General features: G+C 51.0%; 1 protein-coding gene and 1 long non-coding RNA gene across 14 annotated transcripts in view; both read right to left on the reverse strand.

Moving 5' to 3' along the window:
- Nucleotides 1–534: 534 nt before the first annotated feature.
- On the reverse strand, nt 535–8924 carry LOC142086205 (uncharacterized). The gene is made up of 3 exons (XR_012675029.1): nt 8686–8924; nt 4651–4819; nt 535–3184 (listed from the first exon to the last, which is right to left on the reverse strand). It is a non-coding gene; the product is annotated as an uncharacterized LOC142086205 (long non-coding RNA).
- Nucleotides 8925–19667: 10743 nt separating this feature from the next.
- Nucleotides 19668–27758, reverse strand: part of CHCHD6 (coiled-coil-helix-coiled-coil-helix domain containing 6) — a 116452-nt gene continuing 108361 nt past the window's right edge. For 7 of the 13 annotated variants that reach the window (XM_075158905.1, XM_075158912.1, XM_075158910.1 and 4 more), the window contains 2 exons: nt 24360–24972; nt 19668–20213 (listed from right to left, as the gene is read on the reverse strand). In XM_075158905.1, coding sequence (XP_075015006.1) covers nt 24916–24972 — 57 coding nt within the window. In that variant the 3' untranslated portion in view covers nt 19668–20213; nt 24360–24915. The remainder of the gene's footprint in view (nt 20214–24359; nt 24973–27758) is intronic. The other 6 variants (XM_075158904.1, XM_075158907.1, XM_075158913.1 and 3 more) reach the window with 1 other exon arrangement.

Raw genomic sequence — 27758 nt, forward strand, 5'->3', positions numbered from 1 at the left:
GGGGTTTCCAGCCCTGACCGGTGCTCTCACCCCTTAGCCAGGCCACGACTAACGTATCTGCACCCATCCCTGCGAGGACAGATGGGTGCCCCAGGGTGCTCCCCCCGACCCATCGCACCGCGCTCAGCCCATCCCTGCCTGTTGGAGGGAGCACGTGGCCGACCGCAAGCGCATGTGAGACCACAGCAAAGCCTGGGTCAGAGGCGTTATTCACAGCTTATAACATTTATCCCTGCTTGCCGCTCACTGCCTCCTCCTCTCTGGGAAGCGCGGAGCCACCGGCCGGCCAGAGGCAAACCGCAGGGTGAGATAAGCCGGCAGCATCGATCGGACACACGGACACCCACCCACAGCCCCCCGCACACAGCCTGCGCCCGCCCGGGCACCCGCCTGGATCCTCTGCATCCCCCCATGGAGGAACTCCTCCAGAGACACTGCAAGAAAACCTGGGAGATAACACATGCCTGCGACATTAGCAATTAAGGAACATTAATTATAATAATAATAATTATCACAAAATAGCATTTTTATGGCACAATATTATGCTGAAGGATTTACAACATACTGAATCATGAAGTTCGTAATTAAAGTTATTTTAGTTTCTAATTTCGCTTTAATTCTATTCCAATAAAAGATATGATAAATATACCTTAAAAAAACCTGCAGAAACCATTACTTAAGACAATTCCCTATACAGAGATGTTATATTGCAGCACAGAGATCCCTTGAGGAGCTTCACAAACCTCAGCGAGGAAGAAATGTCCAGCCCTGTGAAATACCGAGCTCCTGCAAGCCTCGCCCCGGGGCAGCAGGGCGTTTGCAGCCTGCAACGCATCCGCGGCCTCTTGGCTTTAGCTTCCCAGCCATAAGCCCTCCCGAGATGGTTTTGTAAGTCACCGTGTTGCTTCTGCTGGTGGGACGGGAGGAACCGGAGAGCCTGGTATCCACGAGGCAGCTCCCCAGGAGGTTTATTCCTCACGCCGCTGCCGGAGGAGTCCTGGCATCACCGCTACGTGCATAACATGCCGCCTGGATAGAGCAGGGACGTGTCACTCCAGCTCTGACTTCAGTCCATGCACCTGTAACAGTGGGTAGGAGAGAGCACACAAAAAAAGATCCAAATCCAAGTCTCCCTGGCCTACTTGGAGACTTCCTTTCCCCCGCCTCCCACTTATTTCCATCAGAAAATGTTGATTTGCTAAAGGGTTTAAAAAAAACCAAAAAAACAACACACCAAAACCAAATCCCACAATTGTTTTGATCAAAGTTCATCACTGCAGTGAGAAAAGAAAAAAAAAAAAGGACAGGGAAATTCTTTAGACATGGTCAAAGACCTACGTCTTGGAAGAGAAGAGCCTGACACTTCCATTGTAAAAGGATGTTTCAGTTCCATTTTGGGTGTAAACTCCGTAACATTAACAAAAGCAGAATAGAAAGGGTGACGCTTACCACAGCGGGGTGCTAGCAGCGCCCCGTATCTTGTTGCACCGGGAATTTGAGTGACAAGTGTATCACCCCGCTGCGGAGCAAGACACATTTCCAAATCTCAGGTTCTCCCCCCAAACAAATCCAGCCTCCGCTTTGCCGGGCCTGCACCGTAACCCAGCCGGACCCACGCAGGCAGCCGGGCTGACGCCGGTCCAGCCATCCCCATCCTGGTGCCTCGCTGCGTTAGGAGACGCGGGGTCACCGCCGGCTGCGCCCCGCTCTCACTGCCGACACCAAACGGCACAGGAGGAGGGGATGGAAGAGGAGGAGCTGATGGGCTTCAGATGTCGTTTGCCTCCAAACCCCCCAACACCGTCCCCACGGCCCAGGCAGCCCTGGCTGTGTCCCAGCAAAAAGCCACCGCGGTGTGCGAGCAGCTGAAGGTCCGTCACCCCCATCCCTTGAGAGCCGGCACGGACCCCGCTGGCACGCTGCTGTCCCGTGGTGGCAACTGCCATTTGATTTGAAATACGGAGGATGTGCCGCATCCCCCTGCCCACAGCACAGTCTCCCCTCGCTGCCTTTAAGGAGGTCCCTCCGCATGACCCCCGTGGGCTGTGGCCTAACGCCGGGGCAACTCATCACACCGATGGAGCAGCCGCCGGGCAAGCAAGGCTGGCAGCCCTTCCACCCCCTTAGCTCTGCCCCTGCCCGAACCAGGCAGCGCGGCCGACTGCCTCCGTGCCCAGCCTGCAGCCCCACTCCCCCAGGAGCCCCCGGGACTTAACTTCTTCATAATTAATTTAAGTGCCTCTGTGCGTCGTGCTGCTCACCGGGGCCTCCCGAGCACAGATTACCCACCTCGCCGCAGACGCAGGGAACATTATGAGCGGGGCTGGGAGACGGTCGGTCTTGGCTCCCTGACAGCCCGTGACTGACGGCTGGTTTGGGAGGCAGCCGGGGCAGCGCCGATTCCCAGAAAAGCAGCGGGCGATCCTGGCACCCACGTTCCTAAACAGAGAGGGACCCAGCCTCGGCTGGGAGGGAGGTGGGAATCCCCCAAAGCAGAGCAGGGGGGTGTGTTTGACGGAAGGGTGGGGGATTTAATTAAAAGAGGCACCTATATTACTAGCAAGGCCTTTAATTGATTCTGGGAGAGTGATTTCTAAATTATATCCTGACACGTACACCGCAATCAATAAGTGTATTAAAGCAGAAGGAGCCTGCAAGCCCTTCGGCTGTGCTGCGCCACGCCATCCCCGCAGCCCGTACCCCGCTCCGGCCCCGCCGGGCTGCAGAGGAATTCCCCACGCGCAGCGACCCATGGAGCATCCCTCCCCGGGCAGGTCCCCCGCGCCCCGGCAGGGATGCAGGCACCCCAAAATGCCGATTTCTTTGAGGTCACACCACGGTTCGGTGGCAGAGACAGAAACAAACCCCATTCTACTGCACCAGGCTGGAGCTGCCACTGCAGCCTTGGGCTCCTCCTCTTACCCTGCTCCCCATCTCCTGGCTACTTCTTACAAACTTATTTGATCTGGAAAACCAAGAGCAAGGCAGAGCGGTCCTTTCCATAAGGACATGCCAAAAATCCTGAAAAGCTCGGCCGCCCGCCTGTTGTAGGATAACAGATTCAGGAAGGGGTTTACCATCCTTAGGAAGTAAGTTTAGTGATTTGAAGAAGCCGCCTGGAAGTTCCCACTCTCCGTGCACGCTCTCCTGGCACATCCCCACTGCCCGAAGGGAGAGCTGGGAGCTGGAAAAACAAAAGCGAATACAAACACTTCAGCCTATTTATAAAAAAAGTTTACAAAATGATGAGTGAAAGACAGCTAATGATGCATCGTATGGTTAGTGCCAGGGAAAATGCTCTAAATTGAAGTCCTCAAATATGAAAAGAATCAACATTTAATAAGACAGTTAATGTATGTTATTTAAATGTCACTTCATTATTAAAAGTGTATATTTTTTGAGGTTTAATAACCATGTAATTGAGGCATCTTTTCTATAGTTAAACCTTGGCAAATATGTTTTTCATAATTAGCTGGTATTTATTTAACATGCAATAACCATCCCATTAAATTTAATGACTTCAATTAATAGGTACAGAGGGGCCTTTTTTAATGTCAATATGTATTCTTAAAGATGGTTCCCAATGCGGTGCCGCGAGGAAGCTCGGCTATCTGGGGGTGACCGGAGAGGGCAGGAGCCTGAGCTGAGCCACGGGGCTTTGCTGGCACCCCACTGCAGGCGTGGGGACCCCCGGGGAGCCCGCAGCTGGGGAGGGGGTGCTGCGTGCCCTGGCCAGGTCTTGGGGTGCAAAGGAGGGGGATGCCAGTGGGCACCCCATGGGGACCCCAGCCCATCCGTGCCAGGCACCCCCTCTGCCAGCCCCACTGCCGGGTGCAAGGAGCGAAGCCGAAGGGCAAACTTTGCCGGGGCGGTGAAGCAGGAGAGGCTCAGCCCGACAGAACCGCGGCTGAGCCTTGTAGCCCAAATTAGCGAACAGCCCAGGGTAAATTAACTCCTTTGGCAAACCATCCAGTACAGAGCTATTAACCAGCTTGTAATAAAGCCCAGCACGACGCTGTGCACCCTGCAGTCCTGCCGGGCTCCAGGCTGTAAAAGCCCACACCGTTAGGGAGCAAACCTCCATCATGCAGGTACACACCACCTCCATTGCCCCAGCACCTCCCTGGCCCGGGGCAGGGGCTTTGCTGCCACCTCCCAAGACCCCTGCACCCCCAGAGGCTCCCCCTGCTCCCCCAGCCCTAGCAGGACCCCCCCAGATGCCTCTCCCCCATCCTTCGGGCCCCTTCTCTCCCCATGGACCTCACCCACATGCTGGGGGACTTGGATTTGCCTGAAGGCAGAAGTGCCCGAGGAGCCGAGCGGGGAAGAGCGCACGTTTCCCCATGTAGCAAACGGGGGAGCACGCTCGGGAACATGGAGCAAACCCCTCCGAAAGCAATTACTGCTCGCGAGAAGCAGCACACTAGAAACACATCGCCCTTCTGCTCCAGCAAAGGTGCCGGAGTGCAGAGCTGTGGCAACCAGCCCCGGGGCAGGCTGCAAGCGAGGCGCTCCCCCGAGGACCCCGAAACACCGATGGCCAAGGCCAGCAGTCAGCACGGCCCCCCGGCCTGCCCCACATGCAGCTGGGGGAACCCCAGTGCTCCCCAGTGCCCCGCAGCCACCCACCCATCCCTGAGGCCACCTCACCCGGGACATGATGCTGGCTGCGGGCACCGGGTCAGGTCGCGTCCTCCTGTCTTGCAAACTGGTGAGATGATGCTGGAAGTGCTCACTGCAGCCAGGGGACCCTGGGGAGGCAGTTGCTCCATTTTTCCAGTTGTCTTGAGCCAGGACACGGCTCAGGAGACACCAAGTCCTTGAAGGCAAAGGATTATAGGTTGGGCTTATACCTCTGGCCAGGCTGGCCTGGGTTCAGCATGACTTGATTCACCCCAGGGCAGAGATCCAGCCCTAGCAGAGCCCACGTCCCCAGAAATACCCAGCACACGGCCCTGGGGCTTTCCTTCCACCCCTGACTTCTCCCTGCCCCTTCCAGCCCTTTCCATGGCAGCACAGCAGGGGCACCCACCATCTCACCCCCTCGGTGTCCCTGGCACCTCCTTCCCCAGCTAAAACCCTCCGAGACCATTTGCAGGGGACGGCCGAAATGCACCAAGGATCGAGCAGATTGGGGAAGCATATGTCGCCGCGCATTTCCCCAGGCACGGAGCGAGGTGCCAGCAGCGCCACTGGCCTCCGCCGGGCAAGACACCGGCTGCCTGCGCTCGCCTGCCCCATGTGCAACGAGGTAGCAAGACTTAGCAGTGATCAGTGAACGCCATTTAATTGTGGCATCGGTAATTAAGGGACCCCATCGGTTGCTCCAACAAGGCCACCACAAGCTGGCTGCAGCCATCTGCTCCCCTTGCCCGGGGACCCTGGTGCCCGTGGGGGTGACGAGAGGGACGCAGTGATTTCTGGTGCTGGGGCCAGGATCTGGGTGGGAGGACTCCCTCCCTGCTGCCCTCCTACCTGCAGCTCAGCTGGGGTAACACAGCCAGGATGGGAAACGGAGCCGATGGGGTTATTTAGTGCCTCAACCCAGGCACAGGTGCCTGGCGGCGGAGCTGCCAACCTGCGAACAGCCGCCCACACCAACGTGGCCATAAATTACCTGCGGAGCCACCGGGGACCCGCGTCGGAGGGGAGGCAGTAGTGGCATGTGGCACTGTGCAGGAGCCCAGCACAGGCAATTAATCCTCATTAGCAGCCTGACGGGGAGACGGGCTTGCTGGGCATGTGGCACAGGGCTGCTGCTCCTGCAGCGGGGCTCGGTCCTCCGGCACCGCTGCCCACACTCCTCCATTTGTACCCCTCCTCCCCCAGTGTCCTCCTCTCTGTGCAACTCCCCCTTCTCCCATCCTCCCCCTGCCCTCTCTCACCCTTGTCTCCTCCTGCCTCTCTCCATCCTTTCTTCCCACCTCTCCCTCCAGTGTCCTGCTCCAAAGATGCTCCTGCAGCGCTGCTCCCGTCCCCAAAGCAAGGGTGGGGCTGGTCCCTGCCTGCCACGCTTGGGTCCCAGAGGGTGCCCGACAGCCCTTGCAAGGAGGCAGCAGCCACTGGGACTTGGGCATCCTGTGCCGCAGTCTCAGCCACCGACCTCCTGGCTTTCCAGAGAAGATGATGAAACCAAGACGTGCCAAACCACAAGGCCACCTCCAGAGCCCAGACCCGCCCTGCTGCACCCCAGCCCTTGGGGACACGAGGCTCGTTGGGCATGGGCAGAGCACAGCCCAGCCAGGGCAGCCCAGCAACGCTGCACAGGGACGTGTCACCCCCAGCGTGACATCCCCGAAGCGAGCAAATGCCACTTCTCGCACAGCAGATGGCAAATCCTACAGCAGGGAGGGGAAGCAGGGTGCCCATCAGCACCCCCTGCTATCGCCTTAACTCTGCACCTCCCTTTTCAGGGCTGGGAGCCAGCACCGGGCTCCCAGGCTCTCCCCTCCACCACCCTCCTCTCCCCAGCTCCAGACGTCCCCAAGGACATCCCCCGGGGCCAGGGACCAACGTCTGCCTCCTGCCCCCAGCCCTCTGCACCCTGGTCCATCAGCCACCGCTCCAGGAGGAGGCATCGAGCTGAAGCAAAAGAGGACTTAGATTTTAAAGAAAATAATAATCCTAGAATAAATAAATAAATAACAAGCCCAAGTGCAAGTCTGCTTTTAAATTCAAATGTGCAATATGGCCCAGAGCCTCAGAGCCAGAAGGAAACTACAGATTTGGGCAAGGAAACAGGGAATATTTCACTTCAGCTCAGTCCAAGCCGTCATGATTTACACAGCAGCGAGGGAGGTGGGGAGAGCGCTGCTCCCCAGGGGCTCTGCAGCTCCGGCAGCCGTCCCCCTGCCCGCCGCCCCCAGGCTGCTATGCCTGGACCTAAAAAGTTTCTCTGGGCTCTCATGTCCCGCATCAGCTCCCCATCATGCCCAGTTTGCTCCGCTTCAGGGCCATGGCTGTGCCAGGGCGCGGGGTTCTCACTGGGGCTCCTGTTTAATCCTCCAGCACCCACAGGCACAGCGCGCTCCCACCCTGCCAGGGCCCAGAACCCTCCAGCCCGAGCAGGGCGCAGAGCCACGCAGCGTGGCACCCAAGCAGGAGCGTAACTCCCAGACCCCGCTCAGGGGCTCTTTGGGATCACAGAAAGGCCAGTGGCCGCAGCAGCTGCCATCCAGCGCCGGCTGGGTGTTTGCACGGGGCAGCCATGCCATGACCGTGGCCCTGTCCTGCCAGGGAGGCTCCCGCCGCTGCCGGGGGGTTGCAGCTCCCACCCTGTCCCAGGGCGAGGGACGTTCTCCCAAGCCCTGGGGCATCGCCCAGCCAGCAGTGGCGGTCACTTCTGCCCCTCGGGCCGCTCAGTTAACACACCTGCCCCGGGAGCCCGGGGCCCACCCGGGATTCACGTCCTCTGAGGGCCACAAGTGACATGAGTTTGGACAGGCCTCAGCCCAAGTCCCGCAGCTGGGCACAGCCAGGCTTTTACCTCTCCCGTGCTGCGGAGACAGCGCCTGGCTCTGGGGTGCTCCCAGCGACGCGCCTCCGATTTCGACAAGCGCAGACCCCGCCAGGGACAGAGCCTGGGAGCAGCGCCCGCTGCTCTGTCCCAGCCCCGGGGCCCCCGGGCCCCCCCGGCCCCGAGCCGAGCGGGAGCCGGAAAGCAGCAGCGGCAGAAGCGCGGACCGACAGTGCCATCTTGTGCTGCCTGCCAGAAGGGATGCCCGGCCCCGCCGGCCCACGGAGGGGCCCCAGCCCCACGGGTGCGGGTCCGGCCCCACGGAGCGGTGGGAGCCCCGCGGCCGCACGGCTCGAGACCAGGGTGGGTGCAGCAGGGTGGGTGCAGCAGGGTGGGTGCAGCGCACCCCTCGGCGGCACAGGGGGATGGGGTCTGGCACAGGGGACCTCGTGCCAAGGGAAGTGATGGGGAGGTGACAGCGAGCCTGGAGCCGGCAGAAAATCCAAATAAATCCCCAATCCTGTTTTTCCACCACCACCACGTGTGTTACCCCCCCCCCCCCCCCAACGGCCCTGGCACCCCACACCTACACAGGGGTGCGAGGATGAGGTGGGAACAGGCATAAGGCAGGCAACGGATGCACTCACGGCGTCCTGAATGCAGGAGCTGCAGGACCCTGTGCCCAAAAACCAGACACCCCGACACACGTGCACCGCCCAGGCAGACACGGGCCACGCAACTTTGCGCAGGGGCATCCCGAGAAGAAACCCCTTGGCCCAGCACAGGGAGGTTCAGGGCTGCTGCTCTCGGTCCCGCTGGCGCAATGGCTGCTGGTGGGGCTGGGGAGAGGAGCCCTCCCCAAAAACAGTGGGTACCCTCCAAGCACAGTCCAGGTCCCCCTAAAAATGTGGGGGCAACACGGCACAGCATCGCCTCAGCACAGAAAGAGCAAAGGGGGGGTGCAGGGCCGGCTCCCGGGGGGTGTGAAGGCACGTGAGAGGTATGGGGGACAGCTTGTCACTGTGTCACCCCATCCGATGCACAGCTGCTGGGGCACCACAGCCCTGACACAGTGACCCAGGGATGGAGGGGCTCTAAAGGTCGCAGGCAATGTCGTGACATCCTTCCCCACGTCCCCATGGCACACACGCATCCTCCGCCCTGAGTGTGGAGAGCGAGGGAGGGGGAACCGACTGCGGGGTGGGGGGAAAATCTGCTTTACAAATTACCGTTAGTACCAAATGTCCCTTCTTATCAAGACTGGACGGGTATTCAATTTTCTCTTCAAACGCCTGCCTTCTGAAATGGTAATAGAATTTCAAATCTAGGGGAAAAGGGAGGGGAAAAACTGAATATGCAAGGATTAACAATGAGGGAGAGAGACAAAGGAAGAAATTATACCAAAAAATATAGTTGAAGTCTTTGCAGGAATTAATTAAATACAAATATAAAGAGAAAATTAACAGTCTCATGCTTAGGAGGGGGGAGAAAAACGGATATTTTCTGAGTTTAATTAACCTTTTTTTGCCAAGAACAATGAAGAGGAAGGGGGAAGGGAGAGCAAAGACTCCTAAATGTTTTGCCTTGCAGGAGATAGTTACAGGAGCCGGCCGGGTCGGGGGCTGCCCACGCAGGTTTGGGGTGCGTGGGTCCGGCTCGCGCACGTGCCGGGATTGTGTACATATAATAACTCATCTGTTGGTCCTAACTATTAGGTAGATAGGGAGGAGCAAAGGCAGAGCTGGGAAGAGCCGTGGTCCCCCGAATGCCAGGGGGCTCGAGGCGGATGAGGAGGGGACGTCGCCTCCTGGCAGCACCATGGGGAAGGAGAGAGCGTTGGACATGGGTAAGGGAGGTGGCTGGCGGCCACGGTGGCCGGCAGGGCTGCAAGATGACCTCCGTCCCCACACTCCCAAATGTCTTGTTTGCAGGTTTGGTATCTGCGGTGCTTGGAGGCATCAGTCACAAAGCGACAGCTGCGGGGTAGGATGGGGTTTTGGAGCAGCTGGATGCCAAATTAACGGTCTTTGTCACCACTGTCCCCTCCTGGAGAAAGCAGGGGAGCCAGGCAGCGACAGCTGGATGAAAAGGGACAGGACAAGGAAAGGAAAAGCCATGCCAACACTAACAGGAGCACCGGCCTGCAGAGTCCTTGCTGCCCTCGTGCTCCGTGCCTTGGTGCCTCTCTGCTTTGCTGCTGCCCGTGTGGGAGATGTTTGACCACAGCTTGGACTCCAAAAGAGGAGAAGGGGACAAAGCCAGACCCGGAGAGCAGGAGCTCTGGCAACTTTAGCAGCATGTCAACATCGTGCCCAGCTGTAAGGAGCAGCACGGTGCTCCCTCTGGGCTACGGGCACTGCCGGACAGCCAGGCTTACACCTGCAAGCCCCACAGTAACATTTATGGCAACTCACATACCACCAGCGACCGGGAGTGATGGAAATGGGCCAGTCGATGCCCCACGGGCCACTTGAACAAGGGGTGATGAACAGCACCATTCTCCTCCTCTGGGTCTCAGCGCTGGGGGTGCTCGCGGGGAGCAGCTCCCCAGAGGAAAGCATGGAGCTTCGGGGCCGAGGTGCTGCCTGCAAGACGCCTGCAGGTGCTGCCTGCACGGGGTGGCTGCAAACAGGCAGCGGGATGGGTTTCCCTGCGCCTTTCACTGCATCCTTTTGATACCTCAGTGCCATGAGGTTAGGAGCAGGACCTGCCTCCCCCTACCCCCCAGCCGGGTGAAGCAGAGATTTGCTGCGGACTCATCACAAATAACTTCCTTGGGCCACCACCCATGGAGATGTCCTCTGCTCCCGCACCACAAGCTTTCCCCAACACATGCAAAGCCCTCTCCCCCACCCCAAACCCCCCTCACCATGATTGCACCACCACCCATCACACACGTGCTCGGGTGGGCGATGGAGAAGCCGGGGTCCGCGCTCCTGGACGAGGCCGCAGGCAGCAGAGCTGGTGTTCCAGGCAGGGTCGGCTGAGCTGAAGCCCAGTTTCCACTGGGTGACAGAGGGAGAAATTCACCGCTCCCAGGCAGGAGGCTCCTGAAAGGCACAAGCTGAAGACCCGGACCTCTGCGTGGGTCTGGCCCTGCCAACACAGCATCGCCCAGGAGGACGCACACACGAGCTATGGATTACCTGGGAATTGGGACGGGGTGATTAATAAGTTAAAACCAACACCAGCAAGCGTTTATTTAACAAACGCAGCTCCTTATCTGTCCAGGAATAGATTGCAAAATTATTCAAAAGTCTTCAGTGTAAATTATTCTCAGTATAAGGATTGTTTAAATTGCAAGCTGGAAATATTACTGTGAAGTGTACAAGGTATGTGGTAAATTATGTAACCAATTTATGTAATTTATAAATTGAGTTACATAAATTAGCTACACAAGGTACAGCATGAATGTCAAATTGTATACTCAATTGTCACAATAATAGCTCAGCATCAGATTAGCTTGAGGATTAATCCAGACAGTACAAAGCCTGGATGTTACAAATAAATAAATATAAATATCAAACTGTATACTAACAGCCCAAACTAGAAAGTTATTGGCATTAGTAAAGCGCAGCCACTCAGTTACTTGTCGGGGGGGGGAAAACAAGAGAGAGAGAGAGCAGGATCAGTTTGCTTTTCAATTTGCACAGACATCCCCACGGTCAGTGCCCTGCAGAGTGCTTTAGGAGGGCAGAAAATACCTGAACCTTCTCCAGAAGTTCATGTCTCACTCCTAGGGCAAGGAATATCTCCATCAACAGTAAGGGGCTGCAAAACCACTGATGACTTTGCAATTAAGAGTTTAGACTAAGGGCACCGTTACACTACTTAATTCACTGCACACGGGCCCATGAGTATGGAAAAGTCCGTGAATTTATTGCACAGCTCTGGACTCACCTGCCATTACTCACTAACCCAAATTTCCAGGACTTGGAGGACCCTTAGGAAACCAGAGCTATGGCTGTTAGTTTTCCCCAAGTTAGCAGTCAAAGGTACATTTCAACAGCTCCTTTTGCAGGAGCGCTTCTCCCCTCCGCTCCCATAAACTACTCAACCCCCAGGTTTAGCATAGGCGAGACAACCCTGGGCCAGGCACAGCCTTTTTGGACATACAGACACCATGAGATGAAAGGTGCTTCTCTTGCAGCCTTCAGGTAGAGCTTTGATATAACTAGAAATCCTGGAGAGGGTTTTTGGGAGGATATGTGGGGATTTGGAGCAACAAGAGGAAATATTACAGACCAGTTTATAAATTACTTAACCTAAAATCTAAGGCTGGATGGAAATAACCACTTTGGACCAGAAGAACAAGGAGAGCCAGGAGCTCTCCCTGGGGAGCCTTGCTCACAGGGTGGCCCCGGGGGCACTGTGGGCAGCAGCAGGGCTGAGCCACGTTTCATACTTTTTGCTCCACTGTCCACGTTCTCAATGAACGCTAAAGGCTTCTGAGTTTCAGAACTTTTTACCTGGTACTCCTTATTAAAATCTAATTTTCTTTCAAGTCGAGAATGGCAAAATTCTGCTCTCCTGAGAGCAGCTCTGATTATATTGTCATTTACTTGCCCAGGAGTGCTGCAAGGTCTGTAACAGCGTTAGAGCATCAGCTTCCAGTCCCAGGGGTGACTAGGAAGTGATCTAGAGCACAATTCTCTTGAGTACAACTTATTAAAACCTCCCTGTTAATGGGTGTGCTTGGTTTCCCTAGAGAGCTGTCTGAGTCTGGACCTCCCGAGCAATCCCACGAGGTAAGCACTGGTGGGCAGTGACCAAGTTCTCAGTCAGGATGATACAGGTTGCCTTAAAATTATGGCGTGCACATGGATCTCATTTTTCTGTGCAATCCCTTGCACAGTTGAACGGAGATTTTTACACAGCAGAAGAACCACACTTTGAAACATCTGGCCCATCAGGCACAAAGGACTTCCTTTCTCCTGATGCCACACTTGTATACTGTCACCTTGACATCGGATTCCTATAACCTATATAGATCTAACCCCATTCATTGGCTGAAAACAGCCTCAAATAAAACTACTTGAGTTTATATCAGCAAGAAGCAATGCAGGACCACCTGCAGCCTTTGAAGAGGACATCTGTTTTTTTCTTTGAGGAGCTGAAGAACCAGACCCTGCTGTCTGAGGGTGCTTCCAAGGAGATTATCAGCTTAGACTCTGAAGCATGATTTCTTTTCTCTATCTGTTTGGCCACAGTCTAAATTGCGACCCTCTCCTTCAGACAGCACAGTTCGTTTTTCCTGGCAACGGGGAAGTCAGGCCAACCAGCGGCTGGGTGGAACCGACAGCTGGCACTGAGGTTTCACTGCTGGGTTTCATTAGGATGTTAGGGAAAGCAGCCATGAAGTATATTAACTATATTACTGTGGATATTCCATTTTCTAAACCGCCCTCCAGCCCGGGAATGTATACTTCAGGGTACCAGGCACTATATAAAATAACTAGAATGTAGTCTTGAAATAAATGGATGAGCATTTTCTCTTTTTGTAACCTCTTTATCTTAAAGATCCCACAGCATTGTACAAGCACCTAAATTAAGTTTGGAACAAGCCCAGCACATAGACAAGTCTATGGTCTCAGCTTATACTCTGTTTGGACAACCCTGTCTGCCTTCCCACCGCGGAGCCCTGAGATGCGGCCGCAGAGCCGTGCTTGGGAGCAGGCGCAAACCTCAAGGCAAAAGGTGGCTTCGGACACCCGCAACGCACGCGGAGGCCAGGCTCAGTCTACGCGGCCATCACAGATGCACAGCGCTGATCCATTTAATCCAATAAATTGCAATCCAAGGAAGTTATCATTAGTTGGCAACAGCGCACTGGAAGCTAAGGGGTAGAGGGAAAAAGTCCCAACACAAAGAAGGTTTGCAAAAGAAAAATTAAGTAAATAAGGATTAAAAGGACTATGAAGGCTTTTTCATTGAAGCAGCCCATAAAGAACAATTTCTCTGCCTTTTGTAAGCTTTTATCTTGGCTGATATGATTTAAGCTAAATCCTGAACTGGCATTTCCCCCCCGTCTCGTTAAGAGCCACAAAGCTTTGCTGCAGTCACCAGCCAGACTTCTTCAGCAGCTGAAAGGCTACTGAAGGAAAAGTAAAGAATTAATTTTTAAAAAGCCATGCTCGCACACTTTATCAAATGGCAAAAACTCAAATCTCTCCCTTGGTTCAGCCACTTGGAGGGGGAACGCACGGCAGCACTGGCAGAGTTCCTGTTTACTTGTTTTATGATGGTTGTAACGAGGAACCCATTAAATTAATAGCCATGCTTTATTTTTAATGTTATGTTTAGCTAATCCTGACTTACAGTGGCACTCCCCATTCATAAAAAATAAAAATCAAACTCACTCTGACGATGGACTCCATCACCGAGAGAATGGATACAGAGGGATGCTCAAGAGGCCGTAGGAGGGAAAAAATAACACCCTTCTCATTCCGTCCGAGGGAGTGTCACTCATGTCCCTCAGCTGGTGCCCATTAGAGAAATTAGCACAGGCAGTTCAAGGACTAAATAATACAAAACTGATCTAAAGCCATAAGAAACAAAATTGCCAGATAGATCCATTCCAACTCCACTAGCACCTCAGCACCAGGTACCGAAACAGAGAGAGACCCTCCTGTCCTGCCCCTGCGAGCAAGGAACCCCTCGGACGGCTCAGTGGTGGGAGGCTGAAAGCTGGTGTGCCTCCTGCACTCCCCATCCCCATGGAGAGCATGGGATGCTCTCCTTACCTTAGGTCAGGCTTACGTTACCCATTCACACACTTCAGAGTACGTACACCCAGGTTAAGGATGCAACTGGGTCAAAAGGAGCCTTTTGAGATCTGAGGTGGATCTTGGGAACAGCATTCCTTCAATTTGCCTGTTCAGGGACCGGTGACCCCGGCGAGCTCGAGCAGCTCTGCCCCGTCCTCAGGAAGGAGCTGCCCACCCAGAGACTCAGGCAGAGCCGCTCAGGCACAGACACACGCGGAGGGCACGGCTGGAGCGTGCACACGTGGGCACACAGCGCTTTCAGCCGTATCGCCCACCAACGCAGGCGAGTCCTGACCACGGACAAGCACGCACAGTTAGCGATAGCTGCAGAAGGATCTCACTGGATGAGGGAGAAGCAGTTCAAGTGTACTCACCAGGTCCACCTCCCACTGCCATACAGCAGCCGGGCACTGCATCCCCGCGAGAGCGAGAGGCGGAGCACACAGCTCCCAGAAGACAGCAGCTGCCTCAGAGCAGGTACAACTCAAGTAAAACAAGCCCTTTTTATTACAGAAAAAATTGGTAAGGGCCAAATGCAGAGAACCCAGGAGGACTCTGAGTTTCCAGCATGATGCTCAGAAAGCTACTAACCACGGCAAGGCTGAATGAGGCCTCCTGTAGCTGCTCCTTGCCCTTGGTCATTTCCCACTTTGCAGTCTGGTGACCCAATAATCTTTCCTGGTCTTAACCAGTGAAGATAACTTCTTTTTTTTTTTTAATTCTGTAGAGAAGGAAATAGGAAATGTATAGGACTGAACTGCATGCACCAGTTTGCCATAAATGTTAGAAGTAGATGGGACCGAAGACAACTTTCTCCACAGCTGGCAACCCGATATTAACTCAGTATTCAAAAAGGATTTTGAAATTAAAGCTTTAAGGGATCCACAAGAAGATGAGCAGATCCTAATTCTTCAAAAAGAGCCATGTGAGCCAAAGGGCTTTGTTTGGGCTCATGCTAATTAGCAAACCTGCTCCAAAGATATCAGAAATTATGTTTATTTCTAAACAAACTTCCCGAAAACAAAGGAGGATGCAAAATAGGGATCAAAACGAGACTCCAGGTCCCTACTGCCCCTTCTCCTACACTCCCTGGGACAGCAAGTTTTCCATGCAACAGCTCCCATAGAAAACAATACAGGGCAGCAGGAACCAGACACAAGTACTATCAACATCTCATAGCACATTGCACAAACGAAATGGCTGGATCAAGCACAAGCTACTCCACTGAGGGCAAGCAGGAAGAGCATCTAATTTAGGCCATTTGCAAGGGGAAACCAGCTTCAGGAGCAGTTTGTTACATACCCCAGAGGGAATAGCTGATTTCATCTTCAAATTGGAAACAAAAGTTTGTTTGCTACTCTCCCTAGGAAGACGACAAAGGAAAGTTCTCTGCCATGTGCTGACCTCTGTAAAAAGTCTGAAAAGAGCACATGTGTCATTAAATGCAAGACACTCTTTTGACACAGACCCCTCCTGAGACCTGTGGCTGCTCCATTTGCTCCCTCTGGCTTTGCCCCAGGCTGCGCAACTACCACTCTGCCAGCATAATTACACACCAGAGCGGGAGATGGAGGGGCGTCATTACTTGCCCTGAACAACCTCAGCACGAAGATGACTACTGGTCCAGGCTAATCACTTCAGTCTGCAACACCCTTCACTCTCCCAAGGCATCAGCCCAGGAGAACTGAGGAAGTGACGAGAAACCAAAACATGTACCAGGAAGAGAGTGATAAGGCTGACAGATAAAGAGGGCAGGCGAGTCAGTTCAGGCATATCACATCCATCTTCTCCAAGGATTAAAAAATAAAAAAAGAAAAAAAAAGAGAAAGGAAGCAGGTGTGGGGCTACAACCCCGCAGGACTCTGAACAGCCCTTCAGGCTCCCGTCGGTTTCCGAAAAAGGGCTGATAACTCTACAGTGCTGGGTGCAATGGCTCCCTGGGGTGGCAAAAAGAGCTGTTGCAGTTGTAGGCTGTATTTTATCAGGTGCAGCTGGTTACAGCAACTCTTAGAGGGGGAAGGAACGAGTGGAGAGTCCTTGTACCTATACTGCTTCTAACCCCAAAAACCAAGTCACCAGGCAAAGAGAAGAACACGGTCCTGAGACCTGTACAATACTGGCAATGAAGCGTTTTAGGGAATCAGACATAAACAATTTATCGACAAGCTACAGACAAACACTTTTAACCAGTTTGGAAATAAAAAATAACAACAACTTGAGAGACAAATTGAAAAATTCTGCTTGGAAAAGAGGCACACAGCATGAGATCACAGGATTCAGCAGACTATAAAATAGGAAATGAGACTTACTCTTCTCCCCCTACAGCTACACAAAACCCTCCTACATAGATTACAGACACGCTTGGCAATTGCTTTCCTCCTCCAGCCTCTCCCATTATGGACAAGGCAGAGTTGGTAGAAGCCTGAATGCAGAGAGGATATTAGACAAAGCATCTTGCAAAGCCAAGTGTGAAATATTAACAACAGGAGGCAATGGGTTGTGTTTTTATGCAAGATCACAAATTTGGTGCTTAGAGAGCCTGAGATGTTCTTGCACACTGGAATCTCAAAATGCTTGTTGAATGTTTCATTTAAAAAGCTATTGAAGCCTACTGGAAAATTTCTGCCAGTTCTGTTATTTGCTGTATCGTCTCTAACTTCGTTGGTTTTGTTCTTTTTCCTTCCTACAACACTAAGAAATTATGCGTGAATAAAAAGGTTGCTCCTTCCATTCATCTGGCCAGTTTTAAAACAATTCATACTCGTAAAGTGGGCACTCTGCAAGCCTATATTTTCACATGAAATTACCACAATTGTGCACATTGCATCCGAATTACTGGATGCATTTGTACACACAATTACCCAATTTGCACACAGAACTGCAATAACCAGGCAGGCAAAATGGACACGCAGCTGTTCAGCCGAATGGAGCACTGCGCCTGAACTGCATCTGGCACTGGGCAGGTTTGGTTTTAGTAGGTGAAACAGGTCACAGATACTCCTGGACACAAAAGAGCTCCTTTTTATCCAGCACATGCAGCACAGACAGCAGCGTGGCTGGCTGCCCCTACCCCACCTCAAACTTGCCTTTGGAGGAAACTGCCTCCAATTCAGCTTCTACAATAGATTCAGACCTTGTTTACCCTGCTGTCCTAGTTGCCCATTAATGCCAACTGTGACGGTAGCTGTGTGATAAGGACATCTATTCAACACTGGACACCAGGCTCCAGGAATAATGATCGCTGCCACTTTGGAGCGTAACTGACACCTGCTGTCACAATCTTGCATGAAAAAAAAATTCATGCTCTGAATATCCAAACAAGCAGTCAAGGAGAAACATAAGAAGAGGGAGGCTAAGAGAAGATGCAGGGCTTCTTCCTCCTTTGCCAGGGCCTCGGCAGTAAAGAAGCAGCAAAGATGGGGGGGGCGGCGGGAGAGAAAACACTCACTCGAGAAGCTGCGTTACCTGTACATTTTTTACTCAGATGGCAGCTGAGGCTCTGCAAACTGAACTTCATCTCTGGCAATTTCCTATTGATGTCTCAGCTCATCTTTTTTTTCCCCAGGCTCAGATACCTGCGCTGATGATTAGGGCAACAGCAGCAACAAACTGCTCCTGGGCTGAAAGGCAGATGGAACCACAATCCCCACACACACGATCACCAAGAAGTTTGTAGACATTCCTCACGGAGTAAGCTAAAATCAAACCCAACATGGCAGGACAGAGGAGTTTCCCACTTCAAGGCTACAAGATGAACTAACGTCTGTCCTCAGAGACTACCAGAGACAGAGTTAGGCAAGCCACTACTGAAGTGCAATGACACGCAAGAGGTATATTTTCAGCTAATAATCAAGCAGTCCCTCATCTGGACGTATGGGATGGCCTTAGAGTGCCACTTTGTCCTTGCCGGGCTGCAAAACATCCGCAACGCACCTGGCCAACATTAGCTGGAGACGTTACAGTTATGATTTTATGGCTGATTTTTTCCCCCTACCCTCTATCAATTGAGTTCACTGTCTGAACGATCACATCTGTTTATGTTCCGCAGACACCTGCATATCTTGAGATGACAGCAACTCCCTGAATGCTGTAATCAGTTATTTCTCAACAGAGGAATTGCCAATTTGGTAAATAAAGCTCATTATAAAAGAACATGGAAATGTATTACAGTTGCCTAACAGAGAAAATTGTCCAGTGCCACCAAATAATCAGCCCTTGCATCATAGTCCCCCCCAATTTAGGGCAGCTGAAATAATGACATGCAAATTACTCATACCAAGGCAACACTGGATAGGGGCAAGAGGAAAACAAGGAAGAGACAAAATAGGTACTTTTCTCTTCAGACCAACAATAATTTAAAATCTAGGCAGGGATAGACCTTGGTGCTCCAAATTTCCGCATGTAGAGTCAGAAGTTTTGTGGCTCTGCAGCACCTGGCTATCCCAGGCAGATCCAAAAGCCGGCGTGGCAGCAGCAGCAAAAGCCCACCCAGTACTGCCTCAAACAGATCTGAGGGTACCAAGTGTCCTACTTTGGTTTGAAAAACTTGCCCTTCCTCCACTGGGGACAGCAAGTTTGACCAGCACAATGATAAAAAGCTGGAATTTTTCCAAGATCTGAGACTAACAGAGATGAGCCACGGGTAAGCAAACATTGCTTCTGAGGAGGAAGAGGATTGTGGCATCAGCTCTCCACAAGAAGAAAAGGCATTTTGTTGCTTTAATGAAGATGTAAAGCACTAAGTTGCTGCCTAAAGGAAAAAGAGACGAAGCAGAATATAACACAGAAAACAATTCTCAGCCCCCCTCATCCATTTTCATAAACACTACATTAAACTCTGACACGACCTCCAAAAATCCATGTTCACATTCTTCAGAAACTGTCAGATACAGTCAGAGAGGACAAGAGCAGCAAACGCTGCCAGAGGAGAAGCTTTAGCCAGAGAAGGGGAATCGTTACCAAGCTAGACCTGCTCCCCTGGTTTGCTGACAGGTCTTCTGCAAATCTGCCACACCTACCTCTCCAAGGATGGAATGCCAGACGCACACAGCTCCCACTGTCCCTCGGCTCCGCAAGGAGAGGGCTCAAAACAGAGCACAAGGCTGAAAGAGATGGTGGTTCATGGCAGACAAAGCAGGAACTGCACACAAGAGCTGGTGCAAAGAAAGATAACTTGGGCTCTGCATTGAGCAGGCAAAGGTTTTTTCAGTATGATTCACCAACACCAGTTCCCTTTAGCCAGGACTTTGCACTCTTCCAAGTACTTTCAAATAAGCCAAAGTCATTCAGCTTGAGACCAAAATGAACAAGTTTTGTGATTTATAATCTGTAACTTGAAATATTTCTATTCCTCACACTTGTTTGGAGTTTTTGTTGGCATGGGTAGTAGGCAGAAAACAGCAATTTACAAACTCATGGGACTGAAAGTATCTCACAGCACACAGTGACCATTAAACACTTTATTGTCTAGGAGGGAACCTTGGAAGGGAAGAAATGCGCCTGCTGGTGTAACCAAAGGAGCATGCTAGGAACAGTTAATCCTAACAAGCTTGTCAGGGTTACTTCCAAATACTTTGGACCCCTTTCTCCAGAGCAAACGGACAAAGATAACAGCTCTTGAAACTCAGATGTGGATTGGTGAAACCAAAGCTATCAGAGGGTGAACCAGGCTCGTGTTGGGCAAGCCTCCAAGCTACAAGCTGTGCTGGAAGCACCTGGGGTCAATATGATTCTTTAGATTGTAATACAATAAAAAAGGAAACGATAACATCCCCTCTCCTGGGACCCTCCTCCCAGCTGCAGGAACATCCACTGAGACTGATACATGCAGGCAGTTAGAAGAGGAATCATGTTGCTGTCTTGGACCGCGAAGGGCAGAAGGCACCGGTTTTGGTCAGTGTCTATCCAGAAGGATGCTGGGGCTTCCAAGGGCGTCTGTGGTCCCTGTCCTCTTTGGAGGCTGATGTTTATCCAGAATTAACTAACAGCTCCTGGAGGAAAAAGGAGACAAAGGAAAAGGCAGCGAGTTAGTTATGCAGTTGTTGATATGGGACTGTTTCCTTCAGAAATGAAGGAGTAATGTTGGCAGGGTGAAAATCCCACAGAAAAATCATCACGTTTCGCCTGCTGTAAAACACAAGACACTCAAGGGGACAGAGGACTGTAGAAGCAAGACAGCAGGTCATGATATCAATGGCAAGACTGATTCTGTCAACAAGAATATACGGTCAGTTGCAAATGATTAGGGTTTATAAATCCTACGGTCTACAGCAGGAGAGAAAGGCCATGATCTCAGGTAAGCCTCAGAGCAGCTGGGTCGCAGGAGTAAGTGTAGCTCCACACTAAGTCCCAGCCTCAGCAGGACACGGGAGCACTTTGATTAGCTGCCATCAAACACGCACACACCACCCACTAGTCCTGGAACAGGATCAACATAAGAGTGAGCACTACAGAGGGGAGAGGAAGAAAGAGAGGGACTCAGAGACTGCCCTAACTCCTGACATGTTTGACAGCCTTTATCCTATTAAGACCCAAACCCTCCTAAAATTCAAAGCAAAATCATGCCTGTTTTGTCCTCACAGCAACCTCCTGTTTCCGAAATGATACATCCTCAGATCCTGCAGGTATCTGCGTATGAGCTGTGGACTTCTAAGGGGTAGAAGAAACAGGAGGCTTTCGACCTTTTTAGGATGGAGATTGCAGAGCCTGCTATGGTCTCTTCCTATTTTTATTTTATCACCCCTATAAAGTCAAAGAAACCAAACCAACAATGCCATCAGCAGTGGATGAGAACAGACCTGGCACCAGCTGTAACACCTCTCCCTCTAAGGATCTGGGGTATCAATGTTGGATCCTTCTTCAAAACCTAGGTAATCAGCTCTCATGCAATGGCATCTTTATATCAACAAACTGCTGGTGTAGCTACACAAACAGCAGAATTGCATAGGGTGAGCCCATCAACATGCTACTTTTTTCTCATGCTCTGGATAGGTGCAGTTCCATTTTGCAGAGCATACAGTAACTTACCCATGTTTAGAGGACCCTGCTAAAGCCAACTACAGAAAGACGACTGAATAGTTCGCTGCACATGGCCTCACCACCCATTTTCACCAGGGCTGGATTTCAGCTCGGTTCTAACTCTCTGGACACTAACCTTTCTTAGGAGAGAAGCTGTGCTTCCTTGAATGTGAATCAGGGGAACATCACAAAATAATGACACTAGCACACTTGGCAACATCTGTCAGAAGGCGAGGATGTCATTTGGGCTACTTCTGCATAGCAGGCTGATATTTGCTGCCTAACACCTGCAAGGTCAGCATATTTGGTCTACATTGACCATGCATCTCCAAAGACAGCCCCATCTCTAACAACAATGAACTGGAAAAGCTTCAAAGGACTCAAGAATAAAGAGAAAATTGTTTGCCAAATTATTTAGACAAAGCTTATCCAGAAATCTGACAAATGAACCATCAATATTCCTCGACTGACTCTAATTTCCCAGGTAATTTTTCTCATCATTAGTGACTTAAAAGTATTGCACAGAGCAATACATTTTAAAAACTCCAATAGCACTCACACAAATTGTAATGAGAGAAGCAGCAACAACTCATAATCAATTTTGCAATAAAGTAATTTGCTGTACTCACATTGTAACACTTCAGTGAAGTCTCGAGGAATGCTACATTTTGTGAAAAAACCGCTGATGTGGCCGCTCTGTGGTTAACCCTTATGGAAGATAGTAAAACCTTTTTCTTTAAAGTAATTTTAAAGAATATCATAGTTACACAATTTCATGTTTAAAATCATAACTATTTATTTTTACTCATTTCAGGAGAAAATGCAAACAGCCAGGACTTAACCTCAATCAATTCTTTCCAGCCTAACCTACACACATACCAGGGACGCATCGAGATGGAGGCTCACAGACATTCCTTGTGCAAAAACATCAGGTTCCATCTCACTCTGGATGACTAAACTTTGAGAAAGTGTTTTGCACAGTGAGCACGGGACCCAGAACTGACGGGCTGCCAGGCAGGCCAGAGACCGATTTCCTGCTGCGCAGCTCTCACCAAGGGAAGCTTCTGTGAACAAAGGATGCAGGTAACGATACCGTCGATCAGCCCACGCTGCTCCCAATAGTGGCTTGATACGATTGCATCTTAGAGCAGCCTGTGCTGGATGTCCCCTCCCTCATCAGGGGCATGGAGTGCTCATCAAGGTTATAGGGTTGGCATTTTTGGGGAACTGAAGCACTCCCCGTACACAACAGTCTGCACAGAGGGATGACTTTCCCAGCTGTTCCAGGCTTTCCTGCTCAGATGCTAATCCAGATCTCGCAGCATTTGCCATGCCAGTGTAGACCACTACCATCCTGAACCCTCTAATATTGCTAAGGTTCAATTTACAAAGAAAGTGAAACCAGAGTACAGTCTCTGGCTGGCTATGGACCCCTGCTCCTCTGGATTTTCTGCAGAACATGCCGTGCGGTGCAGGCACGATTAACAGCTAACAACACTGGAGGCCAGAGGTCTTCTCTGCCAGCTACTACAGAGCATCACACAGCTGTTGCATGCTGCACAGTGGAAGCTCTGTAGGCCTCGTGGTCTGTTAGCCCACCGTGTAAGTCTATGCTTGTTAGAATATGCATGTAATTGTTTCCACTGTTCCTAGGCCATCAGTTTACAAACCTGTGGCTAACTACTTAAAAGCACAGTTGCATCGATTTCATGCCTCACATGCTGTGTAATAGCACGGAAGGACGCCATATCTCTAAGACTAAACCCGCTCTTTGCTAAGCTAACCATTTACACCAGCGTTTTAATTCCACCTAGCACTGCAACCACGCCAATACAGATCTGGCACCCCTTCATTTCCTTCCAACCTGGCATCCTCCCTGCAAGATGCTACGATGTTGCTACAACACTTACCTTGAGCAGAAGGAGCCAGGAAAGGGAAGGAGAAGCCTTACCTCTCCTGCATGCCCTTACCATTGCATATGCACCAGACAAGTTGCATATGCAACAAGTCCAGGCAGCTTGCAATCACATGCTGTTTCCACACCACAGGATTAATCGTGTTGAGGCTCAGCCTGAAGAAGTTTGGTGCCTCATCACAAAATAACTCCCCACAGTTGGCATTAGCTGGTCTCTGCTGCAGTCTTAGCAGAACAACTCAGAAAACAAGCAGCATTGGAGTGCACCGCACACACACTCTAATGAGAAGGGACGGTGCCCTTCTTGCGCAGGGAGGGTAGATTATTTTTAATGACACTGCCAATGCAATGTCAGGTAGACACCAGGTTCCAGTCTCGATGAGCTCCAGCCCAGCGCCTCTGCATATGAATACTGTGTCCATACAAAGGGGTCCATACAAAGGCGAATCCTCACAGCTGTGGCTGCAGCACAAACAGGAATGGCAATCTGTTCAGTCCCGACAGCAAATCCAGCTGGAGGGCACGCAGCGCTCTCCTCCACGCCTCTCCTGGCAAGCAGGACCTTGAGCCACTAACCCATGCTCTTCCACCACTGTGAGACCAGGCTTGGGAACTAACAGCAGTCAAACCTGGCTGGCTGCTCAGCTGACACAGCCTGCCACTTTGCAGCACCTGTGGGGAAGCCAGTAGCTTTCCAGTTCTGGTTCCAGTTGAGTGAGGAGAAAGGGTCGAGCTCTGCAAGTAGATCTGCTCCACCCATCTCGCCCCTGCTGAGAAGGGAGTCCAGTCAACACCCAACACGGTCCTTCTCCCATAACAGAGAGCTGAGGCCTTGGTATCGGCATCAGAGCGAGCAAGTCTCAGCAAGATTTTCTAATGCACCACTCTCTTGCCCTCCTCCTGTTCCTTCTTTGTCAATCTGCATCCCAGCATAGGAGCTCGGGGCTGCCTGGCGAGTCGGCAGCATCTCTCCGCCTCCCGCAGTCGCTGGCTAGGTCTGCGCCTCGGCTCTCGGCCTCGCCGGAGGCTCACAGCCAGTGGAGGAATCTCCCTCCTTGAAAGCCCAGACCCTGGAGAACTTCCTCCCTCATTGTTTGCCAGAGACACTGTTTGCCAAGCCTCAGCTGTGCTAAGACATATTTATTTAACCAGCCTTTAGTCTCACGGGGTAAACTCTGCAAGTTTCCTCCAGCGAGTGCCTTACCTTTGTTCTAATATTCCTTTAAGCAGTCGCACCACGGCGCTCGCACATATGGGCACTGTGTAGCTATGAAGAAATCAGAAAGCAGATCCCCATGATAAATGACTCTGTGCATTTGGAGTGTCAGTGACAAAGTAGAAATTAATATCCATAGTTCCAAGTTCCCTGCCGTGTGCAGGCAGCTCTCTCAAAACCAGAACACCTGTTGGCACACAGCAGACTTCAGTAACGTGACCGCACAACTTTTTCATCTCAGTTAGTCTGGAAAGAGGCACTAGCAAAATCCAAAAATCCTGACCTGTCCTAAGATGGGTGTTCAAGGCCTTTCCACTAGATAAGGCATTTGTTGCGGGGCTATTAGCACCCCAAAGTGCTGCAAGGGACATTTGAGTCACTTTGGTTTGATGTATGCTGTAGGTATTTTTTGGTTATGTGCAATTTGTTCTGTTACATTCACGGTATTGGCTATTTTGTGGAGCAGCTGTGCTGACTAATGGATCACAGCACTTCTGTGCCATATAGTTATTGCACAGAAAAGCTTCTCTGTCTCTCTCATCCTTCAGGAGTCCAACAGTTGCTGTCCTTGGGTTTGGAATAAGAAGGGGCAGGAGTATGCCTGGCAACAACAAAAAACATTAATTCAAAAAGCTATGAAGAGAGTTTTGTTTTCCCTCTTCTCTGTACTGGTGTTAATAGCTTTGCAAAGCAGAGAATTTCACCCAATGACTTCTTGGCTACTTCCCCAGATAGTGTCTTCAAAGCTGGCTTGACAGCAGAAAAGACGCCTTTCAAAAGACTCAGCAGACGCATTGTCAGAGAACCCCAGAAAGTGCTTTCACGTGGAAGTCCCCTGGTCTACATACCCCACCAACAGAGTGCAAGGAACAGAAACAGTTTTTCTGGTTTCCTCTCCCCACTCCTCACTCTCTTTTGACTCACAAGAGCTGACACACTGTTTGCTTTGCTCTGCCTCAACACCTCCCATTGCTCTGCATCACCCGAATATGAAGTTATTTACTAGCACAACTAATCTCTAGCTGTTCTGAGACTCACCTGTTTGTTCATGCATTATAACATTGATTTCCTCCAGACAACTGTTCTGATCATTGTTCTAACTTGCAGAGAGCTCCTATCATTAGCGCTGCTTAATAGGAAATGTTTTGCCACTGACTGAGCAGCTCTGCAGTTACTAGACTGCACGAAAAATGATCCCAGTTGGGGGGCTGCATCTCCCCGCTGAGCTGGTAGCCCCAGACATCGCAGTAGGGAACACGATCAGTGCTTTTGATTTTGGACATGTGCTGGAAAATACCAGGGCCAGGAGGAACAAACACCGCTCAACAAAGGACTGCTGCTGAAAGGATGGCTGTTAATTAATCGCCATACAAACTGAGGGCGGTTTTTGTTCAATCAATGTTAATTGCATTTAATCTCATTCTCACCATTAAGAAAAGCCACCAGGCCAGGCTGATGTTGCTAGTGTCTGACGTGCAGATTCCACCCACGTTTGGGAGGCAAAGCAGGAGGAGAAAAGTAATGGAAAGAAAGGAAATAACCCTTCCTCACCCCTTCTGCATCACTGCACAATTTCATTGGGTCTGTTCCATTATTTAAACAATTTTTGTTTTCCAATAACATTACAGAGGAGCTCAAAGGATGAAAATCAGACATGGAGCATTTCACTACTAGTTATTCTTGCTCTCCTGGGTACTAGCTTAAAGCCTTGCTAACCTGCACAGCCCTGCCTATCATGCTTCTGTAAAGGACTGAAATACAGAAAATCACTTACATGAAGCAGTGTCTGCTTTTTAGTCCTGGGCTGGTCCCAACAGACCTGCCAGTGCCCCTCAGTATGACCTACAACTGCTGACTGCCACCTTCCATCAACTCTGCCAAAGTCTTTCTCCTCACCTTGCTGCTGACCACAACTCCACCAGGTGCCAAAGGATGCTGAAGTCTGTCTTCCTCTAACATCTTATAACACAAAGTGTTACTTGCTATTAAACAACCTCTGACCAAATTTGCCTTCTAAGTCAGTGCACGTTTGAAGCCTGAACTTCCCAGGTAAACCACTAGTGCATCCGCCAGTGATTTGGCTCTGATCTGGGGACTGTGCCACTATCTGCCCAGCCACCTGCTTGGGAAACGGGAGCGATCCTCTCGCCTCTGCAGGAATCAAGCCTGGGGGCAGAGGGGCAGCTTTTGCAGCACAGGAAGCCCAAGGTGGCAGATTTCACGACTACTGGCTTATTGCTTCTGCACGTGCCTTGCGTTTTTCCAAATCAGTATCAAGAACAAGAATAATAAAGACTGGGCTCTGTCTGCACCTTTCCCCTGTGGCAGCACGCAGCGCTTGCCCAAAGCCGATGCTGCAGTTTATCATAGATTTTCTTTATCCCTCGACAAGTGTTAGTCCCATTGCCTCTCACCGCATAAAGTGGACATATCACAAGTGCCGTGAAGGACTGGCTGAGTTTTAAGTGGTCTGAAATGGCTCCACTAGACTTGGTCAAGATTGCTTTAAAATCATTTCCCATTAGGATTGTGACCCTCTCTCTTTACAGCCAGCATAATGACTCTACCTCAGGGGAAGGTAATTACATCCCACTATCTATACACATCAGAAAGTATACACTGCAAACACCACTGCGCCTTTCTGGAACAAGTGAGAGAAGACAATGCAGGAGGAAAAGGAGATAACACTGGATGTCCCTCCATCCCACAACTGGAGGCACCCCGAGCGTTTCGCAAGCTCGTGGATTAGCCCTCGGGAGGGATAAAGGGATCCAGAAGGCACAGAGTGTTTCTAAAGCAGAACAATGACAACTCGTACAAATCCAGCTCTGGTTTTGCGAGGATTAAAATGAACTTCACCCAACTGTGAATATCCGTTTCCAGAGCCAAAAGGAATGGAAAACCACTTACTGATGCAACAGCCTTTCATTATTTCAAACCCTAAGCTCAATGCTTCCAAAAATTAAGGATAGGCAACAGTAATGTTATTGCTGGGGGACATCGGCTGCAGGGGTTTAACTGCTGAACTGCCAAGCCATGCTCTGAGCACAATGTAATGAAACAGTATACGCAAATAAAGGCAACTTCTCCATACTCTCATTCCTACTCTTTCTACCAGCCCCCAGGATAATCAGTGGGAAAACAAAAGGAAAAAATAATCCCAGAAGCCAAGAGACTTTGGATTAAGTTGTATAAATGACCTGTTACCTCCTAACACAAGGAAGAGAGAAATGCAATAAATACCTGCAAAGCCATTCCAGTATTTTGGATTAAATGGATTACAGAAATGGAAAGTACATGATGCAAGATGTTATAAAACAAGATGCCAGGAAAGTGCAGGAATTTGAATCAGGCTGGCAAATGATCCCTGCAGACTACTGAAGAAAA

Source organism: Calonectris borealis, chromosome 10 (genome assembly GCF_964195595.1).
Source record: "Calonectris borealis chromosome 10, bCalBor7.hap1.2, whole genome shotgun sequence".
NCBI lineage: Eukaryota > Metazoa > Chordata > Aves > Procellariiformes > Procellariidae > Calonectris > Calonectris borealis.